Source organism: Aquila chrysaetos, chromosome 6 (genome assembly GCF_900496995.4).
Source record: "Aquila chrysaetos chrysaetos chromosome 6, bAquChr1.4, whole genome shotgun sequence".
NCBI lineage: Eukaryota > Metazoa > Chordata > Aves > Accipitriformes > Accipitridae > Aquila > Aquila chrysaetos.
Window position 1 is genome coordinate 10381399 of NC_044009.1, and position 26941 is coordinate 10408339.

The following is a 26941-nucleotide window of genomic DNA, read 5'->3' on the forward strand; positions in this document are numbered from 1 at the left end:
CCCCTGCCTCCCTGTCCTGGCTTGAGACATGCAAGTGTTGGATGCAAGAGGGGCTGAAGAAAGTGCGGATAAAGCCCAACTCAGGTGCAATGCCACCTTTGTGGTGGGGAAAGGCACAACCCCCTCAAAAAGGGTGTATTGGCTTTGTGTGGCAAGGTTTTGGTAGCCGGGGGGGGGGGGGGGGGGGGGCGGTTACAGGGGTGGCTTCTGTGAGAAGCTGCTGGAAGCTTCCCCTGTGTTCGAGAGAGCCAATACCAGCCGGCTCTAAGACGGACCCGCCGCCAGCCAAGGCCAAGCCAATCAGCGATAGTGGTAATGCCTCTGTGATAACATTTTTAAGAAGGGAAAAAAAGTTGGGACAGACGAAAAACAGCAGCCGGAGAGAGGAGTGAGAACAGGTAAGAGAAACAGCCCTGCAGACCCCCAGGTCAGTGAAGAAGGAGGGGGAGGAGATGCTCCAGGCGCCGGAGCAGAGATTCCCCTGCAGCCCGTGGTGAAGACCATGGTGAGGCAGGCTGTCCCCCTGCAGTCCATGGAGGTCCACGGTGGAGCAGATATCCACCTGCAGCCCATGGAGGACCCCACGCCGGAGCAGGTGGGTTCCCGAAGGAGGCTGTGACCCTGTGGGAAGCCCACGCTGGAGCAGGCTCCTGGCAGGACCTGCGGATCTGTGGAGAGAGGAGCCCACGGAGCAGGTTTTCTGGCAGGACTTGTGACCCCGTGGGGGACCCACACTGGAGCAGTGTGCTCCTGAAGGACTGCATGCCGTGGAAAGGACCCATGCTGGAGCAGTTTGTGAAGAACTGCAGCCCGTAGGAAGGACCCATGTTGGAGAAGTTTGTGGAGGACTGTCTCCCGTGGGTGGGACCCCACGCTGGAGCAGGGGAAGAGTGTGATGAGTCCTTCCCCTGAGGAGGATGAAGCGGCAGAAAATAACGTGTGATGAACTGACCGTAAACCCCATTCCCAGTCCCTCTGTGCCGCTGGGGGGGTGGTAGAGAATCCGGGAGTGAAGTTGTGCCTGGGAAGAAGGGAGGGGTGGAGGGAAGGTGTTCTGAGATTTGGTTTTATTTCTCATTACCCTACTCTGGTTGATTTGTAATAAATTGAGTTAATTTTCCCCAAGCTGAGTCTGTTTTGCCCATGACGGTAATTGGTGAGTGATCTCTCCTGTCCTTATCTCGACCCACAAGCTCTTTGTTATATTTTCTCTCCCCTGTCCAGCTGAGGAGGGGGAGTGATAGAACGGCTTTGGTGGGCACCTGGCATCCAGCCAGGGTCAACCCACCACAAAGGGGCACCTGATCTCTCCTCACCCATAAACTGGTGAGGAACACGAAGCAGGTGAGGAATGAAGGCATGGTCTTTGTCGTGCTGAGAGATCATGGTCCGGACGGGCACTGCAGGGGTGTGGGGCCAGGGGGCAGAGGAACAGGTCTGCAAGGGGACTGCTGGAGAGAGCGGGGAGAGCTGGGGGGCCCTGTCAGCGTCCTGTTGTCCTTCAGGTCCTCAGCAGTGCCCTGTCACCTCTGTGCTGCAGGGACCCTTGCCCTTGTGCTCCAGCATTTGCGAGGAGAGGCAGAGTACAAACTTATCTGGAGTTACCAGCTTAGCACCAGGAGAATCAGCTGCTCACTAAAAATAATTTTAAAAAAGAGACAAACTACAGAATAAAGAGGCTTTTTCAGGATAGGGTGAAAAGAGTTTGTTTATTTTTGCAGACAGCACAATTCAAGTTCAAATCTGGGCATTGCTCAGCAGATACCAGTGGGAAGAAGGCACCATGGTTACTTTGAGCACATTGTGATGACAGGGAGGCAGCTGGGGCAGCTGCCCAGTATTTTGTGAGATGCTGGGAGGCATGCTGCCCCGCTCAGCCAGGATTTTGGGATGCAATAATAAATGAACAGGTTCTGATGAAGGTTGGAATGGCAGAAGGAAGCAAGGGAGATATGGCCCACAGGAAAATAAAAATCTTAAAAATTACCTGTGAAATTTAGGATAGATAGAGCCCCAGAAGGAGCATCGGCAGACAACTGTAGAAGGCAGCAAAACCTCTCACCATCCCGTTGCTCCTGGGAAGGAGGAGCAAGCCACCAAGGGCCATGCAAAAGGAAAGCAAGTCGCTGACCATTTCAAGCAGCATGTGTTGTGTCATAAACTCACTTGGTCCTCTCAGGGCAGAAGTACCGAGAGAACAAAAAAGATGAGATAATCTGGAAATAGGTTTGCTAAAGAACAGGGGATGTCACAACTGTAAAGCTCCTCACAGGACACCGAGGGATATTGAGAGTTTTTGAAAACTAGAGATGATCATTTGTCCTGCCACACTGGAAAGGTTTCTCGCTTCTCTGATAAGCCCTCCTAGGATTACAGTACGTACGCAAGTCATGGCTTAGTGTGTATAAAGCTTTACAGAAATATGTTGTGTGGCTCTGTATCCTGCTTTGATCTTAGTTTTAATTAGCACCATAAATGTGAGATACATGACTTTTCATCATGAAAATCAAAAAAGAGCTCTGAATTTTGGCTAGAAAGGAGGACCCAGAGGGCAGCTGTTCTGGGCCAGCTCAGAGTTGCTAGCAACCATACAGAGGGAAGAAAATAAAACAGGTAATATCAGGGGTGTGTATACTGGTGAGAGGAGGACATGTGCACTCCCTTCATTTAACATATCCACCTAATGAACCTGTCAAAGAAGCTGGGCTGGGAGAGGCTGTCATAGTCCTTCTCCCGGAAGATGGCTGCCTGGTCCCCGAGGCCAAGCTTCAGCAGGACGTCCATGTCTACGTCACTCCCAAGAGCCACTACCGTGGGCATGACATCTTGCTTCTTCATGGAATTGATGGCCTCCTCGAGGTTTTTGCTTCCTGTGATGCCGTCAGTGATGAAGACGAACGAGAGCTCAGCATTGCGCCGGGCAAGTCGCTGCCCGTCTCCTGGGCTGAGCACGATGTTGTTGATGGCGTGTATGATGGCTGACCCAATGTTGGAGGATGAGTCCAGGTACTTGATCCGCGCCAGGGCACTGGAGATTTCCGTCAGGTTGTAGGTCAGTGGGAAGACCACATCCTGGTCCCTCTCACTGCCGTACTGCAGCAGCGCAATCCGGGCATTCATGTTGTCGCTGTTGCTCCTGGCTAGCGTGAGCTGTCGGGCCACCTCCTCCACAAAGTGGTGGGCCCTGTGGAAGTTCTGCTCCCCGATCCTTTCAGAGCCATCGAGCAAGAAGACAACGTCAATGGGGCGCTGCGTACACTGGGCCACTGCGAGCTCTGCAGAAGAAAGAAGAAGACAAGAGTTGGGAGCGTAAGAAAGCCTACACGATAAGGTTGGGGCTTGCCTTGGGCAGTTTGGGCTGGAGTCACTTCCGTGCATCTTTGTCCAAAGAAGGACCAGTCCCGCTCTGCTGCCAAAGCTTGTCTTTGCAACTGGTAATGTAGGAGCTTTGCTTTTGATGCCCTCAGCTCCTGGGCACTAGGTCTTTATGAATGACAGACCTCCACAATATTAGACAGGTCTGTGCACTTCAGTCCCAGAATTACATCTACCTTCTTACAGCAGTTTCCAGCTCTTATCTGTAAGAGGAATATCCAGTGATTAATGGCAGGCAGTGTCTGCAAACCTCTCGGTTACTTCTAGAGAGTGGTTTACTTTCAGATCTACTCTTCACACACGAAAGCTATTTTCATACCTTTCACCCAGATTAGTTTAATCAGCAATCACTAATTCCTGAAGAGCTTATAAAGGTTGGGTCATATGGTTGGAAAACAGACTATCCTTGTTGGTGCACCTGTTCAATAGTAAAGAAGCTTTTGTAATATATAACTGAGCAATATTTGAGTGAAACACAGTGGGACATTGTTCTTCAGGCACTCAGAACAGCACCTGTCTACAAAGTCGGTACGTGGACATATGAATATATGCAATGAATGAACTCAGAAATAAAAGGAGAAGAAAATAGCTATCTTTGGAGTCAGCTGTTAGTTAGGGACTATTATTTCATCCCTTTGCAGTAGTTATGCATATTTGGTATTCCTCTGCGTGCACTGCTTCTCTGAGAAACACTTCCATTTCTGCACTGTTGAATTTTCTTCTTGAGTTTCCTTCTCTGCTGAAAGCACTGGTCAGGAATACAATTGCAACGGCAGTATTGATTTGTGATGTACCTGCTGCAGCTGGCCACCCCCTGTGTTGGCAGCAGGGCAATGGCCATATTACTGTCAAGCAATTCTGTGGCTCTAAGACTGAATCCTGAAACAGTGAAGTCCTGGAGTCCATGTTATGTTGTGTTGCATGACTTGCAAGGAAAAGGAGATTCTGGAGCAGCCCCAGCTTGAGCTTCCATTTCTGGCAACGAGGGGTAACTTTTGGGATAGGAGTATCACATTAGGTTGAATTTCTGTACTATGATCAAATCCAACTTGACAAAGTGCTTCCTCAGTGCTGAATGCTGCTACACCTGGATTCAGCATGGTAGGGTGCTGAACTGGTGTAATTCCTTGTATGAGTTGAGCAACAAATGGATCACTGTTTAGTATATGAGTACTATGTGTCGTCAATATTTGGCAAATAGTGAAGTTGTATTTTAAGCAAAGTAGATACATGCATTCTTGAGACTACAGAGACTACAGAGACAGTATCCAACATAAATCCAGCAGCACAAGATAGTGTAGCAGAAGCTCTGATGCTGCATATCATTGAGCTCGCAGACTATTTGGCACCACTTCCATCCATGATAAAACAGTCAAACCTGATGCAGGAACTTCTGCTGGTACTTGTGGTTTGACCTAACTCACTGGACACAGCAAAAATCCGTGGTTGTTTCTGTATCATGTTCCCTGACCTTGTAGACTTGCATTTCTCCTTAGCCCACACTGTAAAACATATCTACAATGATGGCATGCCTTGAATGGTGCTTACTGTACATTGCCTTACTACGAATGACAGGCTTTTGCAATGCCAGTTCTGACTGCAGTAGAAACCAATCTCCAAGTGATGTTTTTCCCCCATGAGCTTTTTGAATCTTGTATTTCCAAATTCAACTGCAATACTCCACTCCTTTAAAGCAATAAAGGTACGTACTCACCTCTGCCCAACCTTCCATGAGAAATGTTGTCTAAAGGTACATTGATGCTGCAGTTCCCAGTACACAGGCGCTGCTGCGACAAGGGTACTTTGCCTTGGCAGTGCCTGCACTCCTGGGCCTCACCTGCTCTGTGCAGTCATGAAGTGGGAAAGGCAAGAAGGCATGCCCCTTGCAACCACACAGTCCAAAATCTACACAGGGGTCTGCAAAAGCAGGAGGAGGTGGGCGGGTGGGAGTAAGGGCTGCATATTGTGTTGGAGAAGTCTTACCAGGCTGTCTCTCTTTTGCTTGTCTACATGTAGTCATGTTTCTTGTGATAACAAGCAAGATCCACGCCCCTCCCACATGACCCAAAGTAAGCCCTGAGAGCTCCTAATTAAGCAGACAGCAACGGAGAGCAGCATCACTCTGCAGGTCTTCAGCAAGAGCGTAACACACGGCTGGCTCTCTAGGCAGCCTCTCCTGCAGAAGCACTCCCCCAGGACTCCTCTTGCTGCTCAGCCCTCACCACTGGAGAGGGCTGCCTTTGAGCTGTGTGGTAAGATGCCCTTACATATGAATTATCTCATGGGAACGTTACATAGGTGCGAGCAGTGCAGCAAAACCTTGGGTTTGTCCTGCTCAGTGTCACGCTTCGGTTGCAGTTTGTTCCTATTTCTGAGAGGCTGAGGACCCAAGCACCCTTTCCCGCAGTGAGGAACAAGATTCTCATCCTTAACTGGGAGATAAGCTCTCAGAGGCACCACTGTGAATTAGGCCAACTAAAATCTTCACATCATGCTTTTAATTGGAGCACCAGTCCTTCTCATGCAGCTTACAGCAAGGCACAAATGCCTGCAGCTCACTCTATTGCGTACTGTATGCTAGGACACAGCTGAGGACATCTAACAGAGATAGCACAAAAAGCAGAAATACCATTGATTTTCCTGCATTAGCAACCCGTCTAGTTACATGCATGTGCAGAGTAACCCTACCCATTCACATCATGTTCCTGCTTCTTCAAAAACCTGCATAACTTGTATTCCCTCTATTGTTTCACAGTGTTGACAGTGGAGATGAAAGTGACAGTGAGATGGGGACTGACCTCCCAGCCCTTTCTGGGGCTTCTCCCTTTCACAACCCCTCCCATGGCTTTGGGGAAGTGTGGACTGTCCTTTGCCCAACCCCTTATCTTGTGTCCTTCCTTTGCCCAAGAGCTTCACTGAAGGAACCACTGCTGTGATGAAATCTATCTGATTCTATCAAAGGGATTAGCCGGGATTGTGTTAGCAAAACACCTTTGTTTCCAATGTTGTACTGCTTTGCTAGGAAATATTTCCAAAGGAAATGAAATAAACAGCCACTGTGTGATGAAATGAAATAAACACCCCCTTTGCTGAAGTCTTGCTGAATCCTTGTGTTGTTCAGCAAAACATCCCAGCCCTGAGATGTTCTCTTCAAATCAGTGGGTTTTGGGAGCTTTTCCTCTAGCATCATGGCTGGAGCAGCTTAACTATTCTGAGTTCAGTCCTCTTACTTGCATCCCAGCCAGCTAAGTCACACACTAATTTTGGGGTAAAAATCAAAACAGAGTAGGGAGCTTGGCTTTGCACAGACTATCCAGAACATGTGGATTATGATCAGATGCTAGCATATGGACTCAGACACAGGCTGATCCTTTTGCCTTCACCTAAAACACAGAACACACCACGTAAAGCTATCTGAACTCTTTTCCCTCTATTATATGCCAATAGCAGTTCTAAGCTCCCTGTCCCTATAGACTGGGAGCAAAAAGTGCTGAAACCTTGGGAGAAAGATTATTTTTGTGCAGTGTGTATGATCTGCTCATGTGCTGAGTGACATAAACATCTTCCCTGCGTGCCTGTTGCTGGATGGCTTCTAGCCTAGACTGGCAAACCCCAGATGTTGAAAAGACTGTAAGAAGTTCCAAGCGGGTAAGTTCCTCATTCCAATTCCCACGCCTGAGCTTGGCAACTGGCTCCACTTTGCACACCTGGAAACATTACAGCCCAACCCCATTTTTGAAGACCATACATCTCCCTTCTGCCCATTAAATATGACATTTGCTCAGTATACTTTATTGCAATAATACCATGTCAGTTAGAGAGGCTGCAGAATTCACTTGCTGGCAGTAAGCACTTCCTCTTGTGTCTGCACATGAAATGCTGTTTTCTCTTCTTAGGGCTTGGGAGGCCAGTAGTTATTCTGGAGGCAGGAATGGCAGTCACCTGCCTGACTTTTTGTGAAAACCAGGGGCAGCTGAGCTCGTGGACATATCACTCCTTGTCTAAGTGCACATACCTGCAGCACAAGTGGTGGGTCTGTAGTCTCTCTGAACCAAACTAGCACTGGGAATGGATTGAATGGGCTATACTATATCACGTTTAAATACTTGCTTTTAAATAGCTCACATAACGCGTCACAGAGGTTTGCACAGTCCTGGATTTTTGCCTTGGACCGCCTGGCCCTACATAACCTCTACCTCTTGGATACGAACAGGTACATGTTGCTAATTCAGACAGAAGAAACACAAATGTACAAGCAGAGAAAAAGGCAGAGGGAGCTCATACAGCTTCTGAGAGAAGCACTCCCCAGGTTTTGGTGCTCGATGGAAAGCCAGAGATGCCTCCTCTCCCATACTGCTTGCTCCTTCCCTTCAATATCCCCAACTGCCCACTGAATGGTTGTTCGGAGACACTCACTGCGGCAAGAGGAGATACACCTTGCTTTGCCACACAAATGGTTTGCAGGACCTGAAGACAGCCCTCACAGTAACCCAGCGAGAGGATGCAGAAGATGCTTCAGAAGCGGTCAGCAAATACATACATAGGAAGGCATGGGAAAAGTGCATTGAGGGGTTCAGTCTGGCCCTCAGACACACATGTGCCGGCAGCCTCCTTGGTGAAGGCTGGTGCTCACACGTGGCTGAGGGCTGGGACATGCTAGCCTGCTGGAGCAGGGTGGAAGCATGGGAGGGCTGGAAGGGAGCAGTGTGGCTGGCTCAGAGACTGAGGCAGTGCAGGTCCTCTGCAGAAAGGCAGTGGGCAAAGCAAGAGCATCTCTTGACATCACTGGGGAAAGCCGCCATGCTCATCAGCCAGCCAAGCCGGAGAGGACTGCCCCTCACGTCACATCCCTAGCTGAGCGCAACCAAGCCATTTCACTGCCTGTGTTTCTCCTAAACTAAAAGCATCTACCAATGTGCCTGTCCCCTCTGCCAAACAGGCACTCAAGGAAAGATGATTACCACCTCCACTCAACCTCTTTCTCCACCCACTTCACGTGATCTCTAACAGAGATGTCAGCAAAGCCCTAGCACAGTTTCTGGGTCCCCCACAATCTCGCTGTGCACCATTTTGAAGGTGTCAATGAACAAGTCCATCCACTCTTGCCGCTCATTTCCAGTGGCAAACTTGGCTTTTTCGGCGGTAAAGGCCAAAGTGGCCACCAGCTGGGTGTACATGCTGGGGTCCTGGGTTTCCCGCGTGGAGTTTAGGAACTGGGCGATCGAATGTATGGTGCTGGGGAAATCTATGTTGACTCCCTCTTCCATGGGGCGGAAAATAAGTGGGTTTATGTTCCCAGGGTTCCTGTCATCTGCAAGTGAGCGTCAAAAGAATATTTTCAGGGCTTGCTAGCAATGGCTGTGTCTCTGAAAGCTACCTGGCTTTCCTACGTGCACTGCACCAGAGAAGAACAGAGCTAACGAGGACAGAGAAGCAAAGACCAAAGCCAGATTTTAAATCTTTCTGCCACATTTATCTGGGGAACTGTGGGATTTGTACTGAAATCACTCACACATCAACCGAGAGACCTCAGAAGATTACATGAAACCTTAACTGCCCAGTTCCTTCCTCCAGCATAGGCATGATGGAGAAAGAGCAGTGCTCAGGAAGAGGGCCACAGGGTCCAACTTCTTTCTGCCTATGGGATTCAGCCATCAGGTAGCTCTGAACTCTGCTAAGGTGCAAACTGTACACATGATACTGTACAGCCAGAAAGGCATCTAAGGGACAGCATTGTGTGAACTCCTTGCCTGGCACTCAGCCTACTGCGCGTTGGCTAGAATTACTGCCCTGCGGTGTGCAATGCTCCTGTGCAGTGTCTGGGCTAGTCAGGACCCCAAGAGCCTCCATCTCCACCTGGCTATGCTGAATTAAATTCGAATAAAATCCCAAAGCTCAAAGCCAAGCCTTTTGCGTGGGTTAGAAAGAGCTTCGCAGAGCATCATGCGTTTTCTATGAAGCAAGTGGTCAGTTCAGATTTGCTCAGCATTTAACCCATTTAACACTCCAGCATCCTGTTAGCACCACAGTAATTGATGGGTGGTAAAAGGGAGACGAGGGTCTGCCCTGAAAACAGGAAAACCTGCATTTCCTTAGGCAAAGCATGCCTTCATCTGCAGATGTGAACCTGAAATGGCAACGTGCCTGGCTCTGCAAGGCAGCGGGGAGGAAGCCGGGGTGTATGTAATACCTGTCCCTCTCTGTGCTTTGCTGACAATACCCAGGCTGGAGCCAGGATACCTGGCATGTGCAATTGATTTGCTCCTTAAAATGCCAGGACTGCAACTTCGACAGCCGTGGGGCCAAGATCAGGGCTGGGTGTAGCTGCCTCCCTGACCTGAACCTGTCTGGCCTATCTATGACTGGACATGCACATTGGATGTGCACAAAGCTCACTCACATACCCTGCGAAGGGCATCATCTCCATCCAAAGGGTTTGCAGGTGAATTGGCACCAACTCTTGAGATGTTCTCAGAAAACTGGAGGAAGCTGAGCACTGAACAGGGAAGCCCCAGGCTCTGTCACATCCCATCCAACACGTTCCCTTGCCACTACACAAAAGTGTTCATTGCAAATCCTTCTAGATGATGATGGCAAAGCATCACGCACCGCCCAGTGCGGCACGTGGAAGGCGCTTTGCCCAAAGGCCACCGAATCCCTGGGTATCACTTAAAACTTGGTCTACCAGGCCTAGCACAGATCCTTGCACACCAGGACAACTTTTGCCCATGCTGAGATGGGTGTACTGGCACTTTCACAGGAAGGCCACACCTACCCAGCCACGTCACTCCACCTCCCATGTCCTCTGGGGTGCAGATGTAGGGCCTGCACTTGACCTGGCCTGCCTACGGCAAGGATTGAGAGATTCGCCCAAGAGGGAACCCCCTCAGATGCCTCCTCAAGCCATTTCTGCTCTGGTCCCCAGGACTGTCAGGTACCAGTGAACTGTTCTCACCTTGCATCAGGAACAGAAACACCCAAGTGCACTACAGGGAAAGGACTGCCAACTTCACCTTGCTTTGGAAGGCTTTGATGGCCCAAGCCTAGGAGAACATGAGTGCGGCACTGCTTGGATCAGTCTCTCTCCTGCAGTGTTCCTCAGAAACAGAGAGGCTGCAAAGACCAAAACCTTTGAAGACACCTGAGCAGTCAGCAGTGTGGCATGGGGAAGTCGCCTCCTTGTGCACGGATCCGCAGGACAAAGCTCCTTAGATGACACTGCAAAGGAGCCTGTGTGGATAGCTCAGCATCACGGCTGGACATTGTGCTCTCTGCATGGCCAGGTGCAAATACTCAAAGTAGTGAGAGGTTTTAGATTGGAATAATTATAGCTTTTCTGTCTTCAGATTTCTGAGCATCCTGGGACCAGTTTTCCTTTGCTTTGTATGGAAACAAAGGGACTACTTTGAAAATGAAATCTGAGATTCTGTAGAAGACTGAGTTGAAGCTGGGGACTTTCACAAAAACATTCACGGCAAGAGTAGAGATAAAAATTGGAAGAACTGGCAAAACTTCGTCCCTTATAAGCTTTGTATGTATCAGCAAATAGTGCATCTATTGTATTTAAACAGGCACAGAGACTCAGACAGACAGGATCTCTAGGAATTCAGGTTGCAGATCTACCTCTTAACAAGCAAAATGTGATCAAGTAAAGCTACCTGCAGCGAGCAGCAGCTGTCTCCTTTATACCAGAGGATCCTTACAGCCTTTTTCCTTTAATCCAACACCCTGAGTTAATTGTTAATTAAATACAGCCAGCGTTAGAGAAGCCAAAGCTTTGGGTCCACTGTAGTGTCATTTTCCAAATGGTCCCTACCCCCTGCTCTGCCCTTGTCACTCCCACGGAGCGTCCTGCCCAGTGCTGCAGGTTGGGCTCTGCATTTCAAAGGTCACATGGGCGGGAGAGTTTAGCAAGGGGTTTTTGACTTGATGTATAATAGAGACATGGAACAAGTGAAAAATTAATTGCTGAGGTTGGAAGTCAAAACCTGGTGGCTCCCAGAAACTGGGACAGGAAGAAATATCAGGGCTGAGCCACACTGGTGCACTAACAGGGTACACTTGTACCTACCTGCGCACAGAACTCAGAGAGACAGGAAAAGAGCAGGAGGTGAAACCCTGGAGCCTCTCCTCACATAAAGTAACACTATTTCCTGAACTCCTGCCATCCAAAGGGAATGAACAGGGTTGCACACCCCCCTCCCACTCCTGAGCCTTGTGCACTCTCCCCCGGACCTACCACTTTGTGCAGATGGCATGGAGCTACTTGTAATGTTTACCTGTCTGACAGGGCAGCTCAGGGCAGACGATCTGTGGATCTGGAAGGAAAAGAAACAAGGAAAACTGAGTGATGTGCTGCCATCCCCCTTCACAGCTTGCACAGTTAGGGTGGCAGGGCAAGGTCTCTTACAAGGGGAAAGGACTCCAAAGGACTGCCCCAAAAGGCTGGCCCGTATCTGAGGAAGGAGTGTTCATCCAGGGCTACATAAAGGTCAGCCCCCACCATGAATGACCCAGCTTATGAGCTATTGGCCAACCTGCTGGGACACACTGTATCTGCAATCGTTGCAATGCACCATGTCCCTCACCCCAAACCCTGGGGGTGAAAACTCCAGTTCCAGTAAGAATTGTGCAAGGACAGGTACAGACCTGGGCAGAGCACGTCTTCCATCTTGTCAATGAATTCCTCCGCCACCAGGTCTGAGAAGAGCCTCATCTTCTGGACTCGCTGGGGTTCATTGCAGGCAATGGAGACCAGGGTCTCGCTCTGTTCTGGCTGATCAAACATGTCTCCAATGCCAATGGTGTTGACGACCACATCTCTACCGCAAAGAGCCCCTAGGTTCTTGTCATCATCCCGGGGATCGTAGCGCCCATCTGTGATCACCACAGCAAAGACCTGGGCTTTCTCTCGCCTGCTTTCCTTGATGAGCTTGTTGTAGGCAAACTGAAGGGCAGATGGTGTCCAGGTGCCTCCAGCAATCCACTCCAGGCGCTTCACTGCTTCCTTGAAGCTTGACAGTGAATCAATGCGCTCATCATCAAGCTTGATGGCTTCGAAGGTCCCCTCGTGACTGTACTGCACCACCCCAACACGGGCACCTGCCAATGAAGCATCATGTTACTTAGCTTTGCATCCTCAGTGAAAAGTGGAGAAAGTCAGCAAACTTTCCTATCAGCAAAGAGCTGCCTGATTGGCCTACAAAGCTGGGAAGGGAAGAGGGAAGAGCAGAAACTGCTGTGAAAATGATGGACAGATGGATTGCAGCCCAGGGCAGCTACAGACAAACATGGAAGCTGGAGGGATCCAAGACCCTTTTCTTTTCCCCATGCCCCACTCTGTCCCCACACAGTCCAGACCTGTCTGCGACTTGGGGTCCTTGGCAATAGACCCCAGCCGGCTGACCACGTTGACAACAAAATTTTTCTCCAGGGTGAAGTTGGTGTAGCCAATACTCTCTGAGCTGTCTATGACGAACATGATATCCAGGGCACCGCAGCGCTTCTCACAGTCTGGGGAGAGGGACAGAAGGAGGAAAACACAAAGGTCAATGATGGTGGGAACAAGAGCCACCAGGGCAGAAGAGACCATCTACGGAAAGATGGAGACAGTTAGCATCACACCAAGCACCCACAGGGTTTGTGGTGCTGCCCACAGCTGGCAGCCTAGGGAGGATTTCACATGCATCTTTCTGTTGACGTATATCAAAAGAAACCTTTTAAATCTTGCTATGTAATAGACTCTATCCTATTATGTGGACCATGCAACTCTATATTACAGCTTACTGCTCCTGCGATGGCAGAGCTAAATTTTGGGAGGTAAGCCAGGCTACCTCTGCAGTGCCACTGGACTCAGTGGTGGGCTGGGACCGGGGTGAGCAGGGAAGGACTTCCCGCGCTGCCTCCTCTGCAGGGTGCAGTGCTGTGCAGAGCAGCAAAGAGCCTGCCATGCTGGCAGTTCAGTGCAAAGGGCAGCTCACGGGGCAGAGCTCCCTCAAGGGAGCTCCTGAGGTAGGAGGCAGCCTCTGGTGACCCCTTTTCTCCATCCCTCGAGTGGTCACTCCCCTGCCCTGGGGAGAGGTGATGGTCCACTCACCACAGCATCCGCATGTCTCTCGCACGTAGGTCATCACGTCGCAGTCCTGCCAGCGAAGGGGTGCAGGGTGAGTGCCTCCCTCCCCTTATGCAACATCTGTCCCCTCTAAGGGAAAGGCTCCCCTTCACCTTCCCACCCAGCTGGCCTGCTCCACTCTTTCCTTGGCTCCCCTGGGAAGCCACAGGCCACCTCTGCTGGGCAGTGGCAGGACTTGACACCCTGTTTTGTTCTCAGGCTGTGCACGGCAAAGCCACAGTTGCTCCAGGAGGAAGAGCACCAGGGGCTGCAGAGCAGTGCTACTTACAGTGAGGCCAGGATCTCCGGGTGGGCCAGGGGTCCCCTGTAAGGAGAGCACAGGGATTTCAGGCACAGTTTTCCCATGAGTTTCCTTTTTGGGAACTAGACATCAGAGCCATCAAAACACGGCTTTTTGCAGAGTTCTGCCATGAGAAGGGTAGGAAAGCCTCATGGGGAGACAGCAGACACATTTGGCAGCTGGTGTCCCCTCCAGCAAGTCCTGCTGTGGGGAGACCCACTGGGGTCTGCTGGGCTTTAGAGCATCAAGGAGAAGTGAGGACGAGGGGAGGGGGCTGGAACATCTGCTCAGACATGACAGAATGGTATTGTACCTCGGGGCCTGCTTCTCCAGTTGGACCGCGGAGACCAGGCTCCCCTCCCGGACCAGGGTCACCCTGGGGAAAAAACAAGGAACGGTCAAATATTTCCTCAGCAAGGCTGGTGATGCAGCCTCTGGTGTTTGGGGCTCCTCCTGACCTCCTTGTCAGGCACAGCCCTGCTAAGTGTGGTCACCAGCCTGGGGACACAGGGCAGGCAGGAGAGTGGGCAGCGCCATCCCCAGCACGCCTCCCAGAGGTGTGGGAGGGGGATGCTGACCCCGCGGGCAGTACGGGAAGTCTGCTTACCGGTTCCCCCTTCGCTCCTTTGGTCCCTTGCACTCCTTTTGGTCCAAGCTCACCTCTTATTCCCTGCTCAAAGGAAGGAGAAACAGATCTGGCATGGAGCACATCTGGATGTGCTCAGGCGGAGGCACTACTGCTATGAGCCCATCAAAACCACATGCCTGCCTGGCCCGGGACAGCACCCTCTAAACCAGCAGCTCAGCATAGAGTAAATAAATGGTGTTTACATAGGCATTAACTAAGAATAAAGAAGTTTTGCAAAGCATATTTCAGATGGTTTCAAAAGGAGATGGGCTTGGGAGATATACCCAGGCTCTGCAGCTGCAGGGAATAGCCAGGGCAGCTTCCAGCAGGACAGGCTCCCTGGCCATGCACCCCGAGGGTCGCGCGACAACTAGTCAGCATTTCAGTCAATACAAAAAAACAGGCGATGGAGACAAACACACTCACCTTGGGTCCTGGCTGCCCCTTCTCACCCTTGTCACCCTGCGAAGGGAGAGGAAGGAGAGGTCAGCACCTGACCGGTACTGGCCCCGCACTGTGCACGCATGCATCTGAAGTTTGCAGTGAGGGGCACAAAGCTGAACAGCAGGTGTAGCTTCAGGCTGATGGTTGGGGTGGTGGGCACAGCCGCCTCCCCATTACTGCCATTGAGGTTGGGGTCCCCAGCACCTCTGCCACAAGGCTGATGGAGCTGCAGCCAGGTTCAGTCCCAGTCTTCAGCCCCCATCACCCCCTTTGCGGGGTCCACGTTTTTTTGTGACTCTGTTCATTTTTCTTCCTCCTTCCCTCTTCTCCCAGGCTGCTCAGCTCCAACAGCAACCTCCACCGAAACAGGATTCCTCACGGCACATACATCTGTGCTGGACAAGGCATACATACCTGTGGTCCTCTGGGTCCAGGGTAGCTAAAGCCAGGTCTGCCTCTGTCACCCTTTGGTAGAAAAAAATGACCCATCAGAAACTAAACCCGACCTTTCTGACCTGGCGATGCCAGGGACAGCCAGAGCAGTTTTCATCTTCTCTCGGGGTGAGACACCACCAGGAGCCATGACTTCTGCAGCTGGCCCTGAAACACTGAGAATGGCTGTGCAGAGCAAGGCTTTGCAGGGTCTTGGGGATGTCACATGCCAGGGACACCCCTGAATCTGTGCAGGGTGAGGGATATAATCAGAGCTGCCTTGGCCAGAGCAAGAACTACATCTCTGCCCCATATGGAGGCTCAGGTTTGAGCCATTCAGTTCCTGAGGCACACAAGTTTCTGCAGTGGAAACTGCATTTTTTTAAAACAACAACAAAAAAGCACACAAAAATACCCTTTCAAATGCAGAGTTGCATTCAGGGACTTTACCTTCGGTCCTGGTGGTCCGGCATCACCTCTTAGGCCCAAGTCACCAGGGTCCCCACGTGATCCCTGCAGGATAGCGTTGGGGAGAGCAGAGGGATTGAGTGAGCATGTTCCCTGCGGCTCCCCGGCTGCACAGGGGACCGTGCTGGAGAAACCAGCTCTTGAGATGATGCTGTGGGACCATCTCCCCTGCTGATGAGGTTACTGTGACACTGACTGACTTGGGTTCCTGCATCCCATGGAGCCACACAGATGTCACGGCGCTACTGCCACAGTGGGGTGCTGGACTAACCACAGACCCAGGACAAATGGGCGCCCAGGGAGCCCCATCTTTCCTTGCCCCGTGACCTGCTCTGATGTGGTCCCTTCCACATTGTCATGGGAACACCTGGGACTGGGAATGATGGAGAAGCAGGGACTCCTGGGTCCTGCAATTTCTCCTTCCTCCAGGAAGGACTAGACAGGGGCCTCTAGGCTAATTTTTGAGCCTCCCTGAGAAAAGATCAGGCAGGCTGTCCTTGGGAGGTACAGTGCAGCCAGCTTATGTCAGTAGGGCAAGCTCTTACCGCAGAGGGAGCATATGGTTACACAGATGCCCCAGGATGACTTACTATCTTGCCTGGCTCTCCCACAGCACCTGAAGGGCCTCGAGGTCCTGGCAGTCCTTGGTCTCCCTGAAAAGCAAAACAAGACACAAGAACATACAGAGGCAGGTACAAGCAGGTGTGCATGAGGAGGAGAGCTGGGTAAGCTGCTCTGGATGGCAGCAGCACTCTCCCTCCCTCCCGGCTGTCACTGACCCCTGCTCCATGCTTACCCTTGCTCCTTTGCTTCCAACCTCACCGGGCAGGCCACGAGGACCCTCTGGACCAGGATCTCCCTGTGAGGAGGGTAAAGATATTCCTGGTCAGGGATGTCTCCAATGCTTTTTGTGTGCATGGCAGTGCTCCTTGGAGAGAGCAGGCATGATGCTGTTCTCAAATCTGGTGTTTCTTGGCTTGAAACACAGTGTCAGGGCAGTGTGCCCTCTGAACTTGTCTCAGCCTTGAGCTTTGCTGCCCTTCATCCCCTCTCTGGATCAAGCCCTGGAAGAGGAGGCTGTACCTGCTGCCACCAGGGCAGGCAGCGGGCACAGTTGGAGCAGAGCACACATGCAGACCCCAGTGGGATCTGCAATTCCCAGCTCTGGTGTTGGATGCTTCATAGCTGGGCAGTAGTGCATCACACACCCCAGTCTTGTGCACCTTGGGAACATTTGCAATAGTCTGGGTAGTTGCTTTACTCACCCTTTCTCCTTTGGCCCCAGGACTGCCTTTGCTGCCTTTTGTCCCTGGATCTCCACGTCGACCCTTGACAGACACAGAAAGTCACATAAATGGGATGCAAAGATGGATGCTACCCGGACAGTGATGCCTGGCTGCCCTGCCTTCTCCCTGCTGGCCCAAGAGACGTCTCCTTGCCCCCTTAGTGACCATGTGCCTGGCAGCAGGGGAGCAGGGATGCCCATGCTGGCACTGCTTGGGTGATCTTGCCTTTGGCTTTTGGGAAGCCATAGTCAGACTATTCTTTCAGGAGGGTGGTCACTGCAGTGACCACAAACAGTTGTGGTTCATTCCCTCAGGATTAAAGACTCTGCTTTACTTCCAGCTCATCCAGTGTTGCTTCCCCCACCAGATCTTGCACAAGGACACAAGCTGGCTGGGCTCTGGCCTCTTGGTGTTGGTGGAGCCATGCTGCTGTATTCTGCCAGGGAATGTCATCTCCAACACACTCCCCAAATTTTGCAGTGCCCCATCACATTAGCTTGGGTCTGTGTGGCACCATTGATGTTGTGACACAGCTGCGGTTTGACGCTGCCCTTTTCAGAGAGCTCTACTGTAACAGCCAGCAGATCTTGACTCTGTGAGCTCCTCTGAGAAGCTGGAGTTTTGGGGAACTTGCTAGAGTAAAGCCAAAGGGTCCCCAGGCATCCATAGAGGCATTTGTGATTATGTGGGAATACAGGATGCTTCTCTAAGGTGAAATGGTTAACATCAGGCTTAGGATTATGGAAGTACTGCTCTGTAAAGATGGAGGAGACAAGGAGATCAGCATCTGCACATCTTTTGGGATGCAGAAGACAGGGCAGGCAGGTTAAATGGAGCAGTTTCTCAGAGCTCATCCATGAAACTGCATCAGGCTCCCATGGTGTGCCCACTGTCCAGAGAGCTATTCAGACACTTACAGGCTCTCCTTTGGGTCCAGGAGGTCCCGCTTCACCTCTTCTTCCCTTACTTCCAGGAGGCCCTTGAGGTCCAGGGTTGCCTGGAAGTCCCTTGGAGAAGAAAAAGAAATACAATGTGTTGGAAGAGAGGTCAAGGTGCACACACACACACACATCTCGTCCTGTGTCAAGCAGTCCACCCTTGAGCAAGGGTGCGTATGAGCATATAATTTATGTTTCCACACACCCACCATGCCTGCATGTTAAAGGTACGTGCACAGGCTCCAGCCTTGGAGCACTGTGATGCTGTGTCACCTTTCCTCCATCAACCAGGGCAAAGGCTTGTCAGTTCTTCCTTACAGCATATGTCCAGCCCTGCCTAAAGCCGGAGGGCTATTTCAGCCTTCTCCACTATCTCTGAAGTAACCAGCCATCAGCATAGCAATCCCTTTGGCTGCTATAAGGTCAAGTGCAGTGGGTAAAGCCTGCATTAGATCTCCGAGCAACTAATTGTTAAAGTTTACTCACATGAATAAAAACAGCCTGCAAACACTGGCACTGCCACAAACACTGAGGAAGTAATGAGATTGTGGCAGGGGAGACCATGGCCAAACAGGGCCAGGAGAAGATGGAAAGCAGAGGAAAGATGCAGTGCAATGTATTGGCTAGAAAGGTAAATCCTCCTAAGTCTTTTTTGCCTGCTTTTCTCTGCTTTGGACAAACGCTTGAGACCCATTCTCATTTTGCTCCGGGCAGCGGCAGGGAAGTTGCACAGTCCCCTCTCCTGTTACCCACATGACATTTCCTATGGTACTGGTGGGGACACGCATGGTGACAGAGCTCACTCGACCATGCAGGGGCTTGTGCTTTCTCTGTGCTGGTGGGCTAATTTGCAGAATCACCAGGATGCCTTGGCAAGCAGTCATCTTTGTGCTGCAGCTGCCCCATGACCACCAGTTGATACTGCTCTGGCTCCATGCCATGTGGAGCAGACCCTAGTAAGACACTGGAAACATCTGAAAGCTGCATGAACCTACCGGGCTTCCTTTTTCTCCTGGAGGTCCTGGGGGTCCGCTGCGACCAGGCCGGCCAGGATCTCCCTGAAAGAGCCAGAAAGCAATGGTCATTGCCTGCATCATCAACATGTTGCTGTGCACCACTGATGTGCACCATGAGGAGCCCAAGGAGCAGGGCCAGCAAGGCTCTTCCCTTGGCTCCTGTGTCTGGTGATGTCATCCAGACCCCAGAGCCTACAGGCTCCATGAGTAGCAAAGGGTTTAAGAGTAAATACAGGCAATGGTGTTTAGTTGTCCCCACTGGTGGCCTCTGGCCACACTCTCTCCCCACTGTTCAGAGAACTTGTACCTTTACGCCTTCATCTCCTCTTTCACCTTGGTCTCCTGCATCTCCTGGGTAGCCATCAGGGCCCTAGGAAGAGAAAGAACAAAGAACAACACATTTTTCAGTTGCAACAATATGCACTTTTCCTGCAGAATAAACCAACTGTCTCAGAAAGTTGCTCTAGAGACTAAAATGGTTTTGCTTGTTGCTAGTGTTGATGAAAGGAGCAGCTCCTCCTCTCTATGTGGAGGGGAGGGACACTGGGGGATCGCAGCTTACGTGCCCATGGAAAGGAGGCACAAAAAAATCGGGCTGTGCTCTGCATTCTGGGGATCCCAGGCCTGGGATCAGCTCATGCAATTGGTAGGAAAATGGGCCAGTAACCTTTTGTTGGCCATCTTTCTACATGTGCAACTCATTCAGCAGCTACACAACTGATGTGCTGAATGAAAGAGTAAAGTGTTCCTACCTTGTCACCGGGGTCTCCCTTGCAGCCCGGTGGTCCAATTCTCCCCAGCTTGCCCTGGAGAGATAGCATTCAAAAGAAAAAAAACCAGAGAAGCTGTAGGTGTCTGAAGGGAAAATATGGCTTTTCTTGTTAATGGCTACTGATTTTTAACATCATCTGCTGACCATACCTGTCATCAGCTAGAGAATAAATAGTGACTGTATTCCTTAAACAGGAATGTGGTGTGCAGAGACAAATGGAGGAGGAGAAAGCACTCTAAAAGCCCTGAGTGGTAGCATGGGTGTTGGTGGGAGTCCAAGCAAGCTCATCCTGCACACATGCCCTGGGTGATGGACACATCCCTTGAGGCTGGATTTGGTGGTCACTCACGTCCATGGCTGTGCTAGTCCTCTGTCGTGCCTCTCATGTGAGAGCAGCTCAGGTCTGCAGTCATCATGCTGCCTGATGGACGCTGTGAGAGCAGTGACTGCCTTGCTCTGTGCCCCAAAATGGCTTTGCTGGCAGTGCTTAGACAGCTCACCCTGGCTAGAGAGCGGTGGGTACTGAAGGACTTGAGTGTTTTAGAGCTTCAGCAGGCATTTAAGGAGCGGGAAGAAGAACTGGTATTATCTCACAGATGTACTTGGCTGGGTATATGAGAAAGTGCAGAGGAAAACCAATGTGCACTGGCCGGACAAAGCCAGCTGAAATAATCTCAAATTAGGCTATTCTGCCGCAGTACATCTGCATGGCATGCAGATCTAAGGGATGTCATGGCCCTCTACACTCACCACAGAGGGAACAGAGGATTTCAGGGCTTTGTTACAAGGTACTTGAACTTGGCTTTAGGGCTTTAATATTAAGAACAAGCAGTGGCTTAGAGATGAAATTTCAGATTCTGTGATGAACTGCCTTGAAAACCAAATTTTTGCAAAGCTTTCTGTGTACGTGTCCTGTAGGGGTCACTAACACTCAAGATGAGATCTCTGCACCCAGACGATCCGGCCGTGTCACCTCCTGCAGCAGGAGCACAGCCCCAGTTACACATCTAGTTCCTGCAGAGAGCTTGCTGATGAGGGGATAGCACTTCTGTGACCTGAATTAGTTCATCTCCAGCTGGTTCACATATTTCTACACAACATGCAGAATAATCTGCAAATAAGTTCATAGAAACCTCAGTCAAAACAAAAAGCTAGCCATGTGGGATGGGATAAACAAAACAATCTGTGGGGACAAGGTGGGGTAAAGAAATGAAACATCAGGAGCAACATTACAGTGCTGTTACCTTCTGTCCATCGGTGCCGTTTCTGCCTGCCAAACCAGCGGCACCCTGGGATCGAGGGGGAAAAGAAGAGGGATCAGCAATCTGTTAACGCACACTCAAGGGTTGGTAGCTGGAACAACATGCAAGTTAGAAAATATCCTTTCTTACCCTCCGTCCATCGGATCCAATCTCACCCTGGGGGAAGAAGAGGACAGGAGTCAGCCAGTCTGCCTACATCCCTCCCACCCATTTAGCTCAGTAAAAACACCAACACTTCACAAGATCACAAGCAATGCCTGAAGGAGACAGGCTTTGGGATGCCCCTGGAAATCCCTCCCCATGTCTGCAATTACTTATTAACAGGGTTGTTATTCTCTCCATTACAGCCAAACTCTCCCTCTTTGCAACAGAAAGGTGTGCATCCCCTGCCAAGTGCCCGGACAGCCATTTGGTCTCTTCTTTCTCACCTTCTCTCCTTTCAGTCCTGGGACACCCTAGACAAAAAGAAAAGAAGAAGGCGGCTGTGTTGGTGCCTGGGGATAAGCAGGAGCCGAGGCAGCAGCATACGGGGGGGGGTTGTGGGGGGGGCGCGGGTAGGAAACAGGCAGGTGGAGAGGGAGAAGCAGCGCTCCCCCTGCTTTACCAAAAATCAATGAATGCAAAGAGCTCAGTCACTGGCTATGGGATTCTTACCTTGGGACCAGGGTATCCGATTGGACCTTCAATACCCGGGTCACCCTTAGGGGAAGAAGACATGGAGAGTTAGCTCAGGCACAGCAGACATGTGGCCCCAGCTAATGCAGGGACAGCACTGCTGGCTGCAGTGGGGAAGGGACTTTCCACAACTTACCTGTCGTCCCTTCAGCCCAGGGGAGCCCGGCTCACCCATGTTCCCCTTTGCACCCTAAGGAAAGAAAAAACCCAGCATAAGTCAGGGCTTGGTGCTGGCTGTGAGAAAATGGCAATTTCTAGGAGCATCAGGCTCACTGTGGCTGTTCCTACAGAGCTTGGGGCAGTGTGCTGGTGGAGCGGGACCTGCTTTATTCCAGGGAAGTTGGGGAAAGGCTGTGTGGGGAGGGGAGGACACAGAGCTGAGGGCAGGAGAGTGGGACACCCTGCACATGTGAAAGCTCTGCTCTTGAGGATGGGAGAATTGGAGACAACTGCTGCCTCACTCCTGTTTTTCTCAGGTGCTGAAGATGCCAGCTGTGGCTGGCACGGCCGATGCTTGGATGCCTCTCTGCACTGCTGTCAATGCATCAGCCTTGGCACACATGGCTGTGTGCTCCATTCCCTGCAGCACAGCAGTCTCCCAGGGCCAAGACAGATGCTGGGGAGTTATTTCCCACCTGGGTGCTACACCTGTGAAGGCTGCTGCAGCTGAGATGGGATCTAGGGTGTCCTGCAGTGTTTGTGGCAGATACTGGCATTATTCTCTTCCCACAGGTTAGGGTGACTTACCTTCTGCCCTCGATATCCCTTGGGACCAGGCGGACCTGCAATCTCCAGGCAGCTCATCCTGTAGCACTGAAATACAAATTAAACAGGAGGTGTAACTGCGGCACTGCAGCATGCCGGCTGCTTCACGTGGTGAGCCAGTGTGCACCCGAAGCTCAGCTCTGCACCATGGCTCTCCACGCACCTGTCCCTGTGACCACAGTGCTAAAAACTACTATGTCTCCAGCTGGGTCAGAGTTGAGGCAGCAACAAGCATGCAGAAAAATGCTGCTTGTAAATTAAAAGCAGAATGTTGCCACATGCATGTTCATTATGGCTTGGCTCTGGGCCCAAACTGAAAGAACAGGACTGCTAAGTGTCAGGCGAGGTTGTGTGGACTTGCTCTTCTGGGGCCATCAGGGGATATGCATGCTCTTTAGAGCACCGCTCTGCACACTCCTCCCTATGTATGCCAAACCCTGTCCATGTGACACCAGCAGGGCAGGAACTTCAGCTTGCAGAGCACCTACAAAACCTGCCTCCAAAGTGATAAAATGAGTCTATTCAATAGACCTGAATTCATTGCAGATGAGGGCGAGGCAGAAAGCGAAGGGTCCAGTATGCCATTTTAACCACTTTGTAAGGAGATAGATTCCCAAGCTCTGCACTGATCCACAGGCAGGCAGAGAACCATCCCATGCAGCTCGCTGCAAGATCTGGCCTGCTACTTTGGGGTATGAGCTGGTCTTCTCTAAGAGAGGCAACTTAAACCTGTGTCATGTGGCAATGGTATAAAGATGCTGCTCACTCACCTCTCCGTAGGCTTCGTGTTTCTGCAAAGGAGAAAACAGGATGAACAGAATCAGTTAAGGTGGTCAGCCCCCAGAGAAAAACAGCATCACACCCTTGGAGGTGTGTGTGATGGTAAGGGAGAGGAGGTGGTAAAGGTCCCGTGGCTTTAAAGACGTTCTCAGCAGAGTCCCCGTTTAACAGTGTCTCACAGGTGGGGCCTCAAAGACCATGCTGATGGTGAGCACACGTCTCAGTGCTGCACACTCTTCCACACGCCGCTGGATGGGGAGCAGGCTGGGGTATGGGTCTGGCCTTGAGCAAGAGCCAGGACTAGGGTGGTAGCCTGCCCAGACATGCCAGGGAACAGAGGCACAAACCAAGGAGCCCTGGTGAAGCACCTAACCAGAGAAACCAGAGATGCTCGAGACTCCATTTGGCCTGTAAGTGCCAAAAGGACATAGAAAAGGAAGAGAAACAAAACGGAGGCTTTTCCCTGTTAGAGGTGGTCTCTAGATCCCTGCCAAAACCCACCGTGGGCCCGCTCAGAAAGCATCCATGCACTGCTTCTCTTGTCCCCCCCTGTTATGCTCCCTGCACCTTAGGCAGCACTCCGTACCATAGCTTGGATTATCCTATCGATGGTGTTCTCATCGATTTCCAGGGTGTCTTTCTGCGTGATAGCATAGTTGTTGCGGTACAGCTCGTGTGGCAGGTTGGCGATCTCTCGCAGTCCCTGCTCGTAGACATTCTCGCTGGGGGCCACTGCAAAGAGCTTGATCCCCATGTCTCGTGCCCTCTCAGCCTGCACCTTCATCCCCCCGCAGGGGCTGCCAGTGACATGGCCATCAGTGATGACTATTGCAAAGTTCACACCCGAGGCCATCTGGGTCTGGATCTGCTCCGTCATGTTGGAGATAGCGCAGTCCGTGAAGGTGCCCCGGCCAAGGTAGTTAATAGCAGACAGCCGGGTGAGGTATATGTCTTTGCTGCTGGTTAAAGGGCTGTAAATTTCCACCACATCCGAGTAATGAAGTCCACCAAACTGCCAAGTGATGTAGACTTGGCTCTGGTAGAGCTCACTCTCCAGTTTATTGATGAACATAGGGATGAACTGCTTTATTTGATCCACGAGGCTCTGGATAGGCACAGTCTGCAGAGCGACACTCTCTGAGGTGTCAATGATGAAGTACACATTGATGGGGCAGTTCCTCTTTTCTGCATGGAGACAATTATTCAGACCATGTCAGAGCACTTTCATGCACTGCTGCACCCCCTTCGCTGTCCCCCAGAAACCTGGACCAAGAAGCGTATATAGACAGCACGTACAGGACAGCACATAGAGTTGTGAAGAGAGCAAACCACAGCACGAAGCTCGAGGTTCAGCCTCCTGTGAGGGTGTAGCAACTCTTATTATTCAGAAGTTATTTCCACCTGGGTTGGAGGAAATGAGGAAACTGAGTACTGTGTCAGGTTTGAACAAAGAGGAGCAATGGTATGAGTTTTGCTCTCCTGAACTAAATGAATGCCCTCCCTACCAGGCTGCTGGTTGCTCTCTGATTTATAAACATTTTCAAAAAGATTGTACCCAACTGCGATACTGGAAAAAGCACAAGTCCCACTTAGCTCTAGCAGTAACATCTGTGTTCGAACACCTGTGTCAGACAACTCTCCAGTGTCTAGGACTTCAAAGATCTGCTCACTATTGAATCAATCTTGAAAATCTTGCCATTTTTTGTAAAAGTCAGGCTGGATACATAAATCACCTCCTCCACACCGCAACTGAAAAGTGCTGAAATCATCAGATTCAAAATGGACTATTCTCTGATGTCATATACAGAGCTGAGCTCTGGCGATTGACTGACTGGTATTTAATACTGTGTCAGCTGGGAGAAGCCACCACTGGCAGACCCCAGCTCTTCAATCTCTACCTCTCTGCACTCCAATGCAAACCCAGAAATGAGAGTTTCAGTGGAGGATGGCGTTCCCTACAGATGGATTGCTACCCCAGGGCACTGCCCAGGAGTGCAAAGGGGCAGGAGACGTGTAACATGCCACTGTCAGTTCCTTTTGAGCAGGGTCTACAACTGAGCATGGCCATTGCTTTTGGTGAAATTGCTGCCTACAAAGGAGAGAGACACCCAAATTATCTGGTTAATACCTGCACAGGAGGTAGGACTGACATCTCCAGGATCCCCATCAAACTGAGCATGGAGAGGAACTAGAGCCACACAAAGGAGAGTGGAAAAAAAGGCTTGTTGGAACATCTCAGCAGTTCCACTGGATATTTAGATGCCTGTAGGAAAACACAAGTTACATGTTAAGCACAATATACAATCTCCTAGCTCTGCTGGGAAGACACAAAGCTCCTTGTAAACCCTGTCTGTGAAAAACAAGACCTCTCCATCACCATGACACATCACTGGGCCACTAATGTAGATTTTTGTACTGACTTGAAAACTAAGTAATTAGCTTTGTTGCAGTATGGGTGAATGATTTAAAACTGCTTTAGCTTCTCTGTCAGTCTGAAGGGAGGGATCAGGTGGTAGAGCTATTGACAGTGAATCAGGATCTTCTGATTTCATGGTTTCTCTCCAGGTGTGTGTCTGGCTGCCCCATGCCCACATTGACTCCATCACCCCTCATCCATGCAGACATAAGCATCCATGCTCCTCTCTTCACCTGCTTAGCCAGACCACCAGTGAAGGCGTGCAGCAAGTCCTTTCCAACTCTAGCTCACCATGTGGGTGTGGTGATGCCTGTGTATACCAAAAGCGTACAAAATCCCTTGCTTAACAGTGCTGCTTTGTAGCCCTCACAACCCATGGAGTGAAGTGATGAATAAACAAGCACTTGAAGAAGTGCATGTCTTTAGCATTCAACCCACCACTGCGCCTCCAAGGTCCAGCTGCACATGGGAGTATATTTTGTGTAGGGTTATGATAACTTAAGCAGCAGAAGAGTTAGAGATCTAGTCTGAAAAGTTCTTGCAAATGTATATACGTGTTCGGAGGAAGCCAGGATATGAAAGGATATTCACAGACAAAACCCAAGTGAAACTTATCAACAGCAAAGAACATGGAGGAAGAGGCAACACTCGCCTTTATGTCTAGAGGACAATAGCACTAATCAGCATGGCCCCTTGATGGCACACAGACCAAGTGGTAGTATAGATGCTTTTCTGCTTGGTGATCAACTCAACACAAACCGAAGAGGGCATGAGGGGAGGTTTACCTGGCACCGGGCTTGCTGGTGACAGATGGAGTACAGCTATCTCAAAGCGGGAAAAGGATTCTCACTCATGAGATGGTGGAGCTCACAGAGAGGGCTTTAAACTAGGTTTGAAGGGGGAAGGGGATAACACTAGGCTCACCAGAGATGAGCCTGGGGGCAGCATGCCAATGATGGGGGTGGAATCGATAGTCCAGCTCAAGTGCATCTATGCCAATGCACGCAGCATGGGCAATAAACAGGAAGAGCTGGAAGCCATCATGCAGCAGGATAGATATGACTTAGTCGCCATCACAGAAACATGGTGGGATGACTCCCATGACTGGAGTGCTGTAATGGATGGCTGTAAGCTTTTCAGAAGGGATAGGCAAGGAAGGAGAGGTGGTGGGGTGGCTCTCTATGTTAGGGAGTGTTTTGATTGTACAGAGCTACACAACTGTGATGACAAGGTTGAGTGCTTATGGGTATGGATGAAAGGGAAGCCAGAAAG

The 26941-nt window shown here is 50.8% G+C and overlaps 1 protein-coding gene across 2 annotated transcripts in view; it reads right to left on the minus strand.

Moving 5' to 3' along the window:
- Positions 1–1690: 1690 nt before the first annotated feature.
- The window catches only part of COL6A2 (collagen type VI alpha 2 chain), a 31803-nt gene continuing 6552 nt past the window's right edge, over positions 1691–26941 (minus strand). Inside the window, exons 2-28 of one of the 2 annotated variants that reach the window (XM_030017753.1) lie at positions 25382–25516; positions 23840–24438; positions 23244–23264; positions 22456–22521; positions 21845–21898; positions 21688–21732; positions 21462–21488; positions 21163–21189; positions 21016–21060; positions 19752–19805; positions 19307–19369; positions 18979–19041; positions 17963–18052; positions 17025–17087; positions 16556–16618; positions 16350–16412; positions 15742–15804; positions 15274–15324; positions 14842–14877; positions 14395–14457; positions 14101–14163; positions 13776–13811; positions 13472–13517; positions 12736–12888; positions 12025–12477; positions 11655–11693; positions 1691–3275 (exon numbers count right to left, since the gene is read on the minus strand). In XM_030017753.1, coding sequence (XP_029873613.1) covers positions 2668–3275; positions 11655–11693; positions 12025–12477; positions 12736–12888; positions 13472–13517; positions 13776–13811; positions 14101–14163; positions 14395–14457; positions 14842–14877; positions 15274–15324; positions 15742–15804; positions 16350–16412; positions 16556–16618; positions 17025–17087; positions 17963–18052; positions 18979–19041; positions 19307–19369; positions 19752–19805; positions 21016–21060; positions 21163–21189; positions 21462–21488; positions 21688–21732; positions 21845–21898; positions 22456–22521; positions 23244–23264; positions 23840–24438; positions 25382–25487 — 3060 coding nt within the window. In that variant the 5' untranslated portion in view covers positions 25488–25516 and the 3' untranslated portion in view covers positions 1691–2667. The other variant, XM_030017754.1, reaches the window with a different exon arrangement.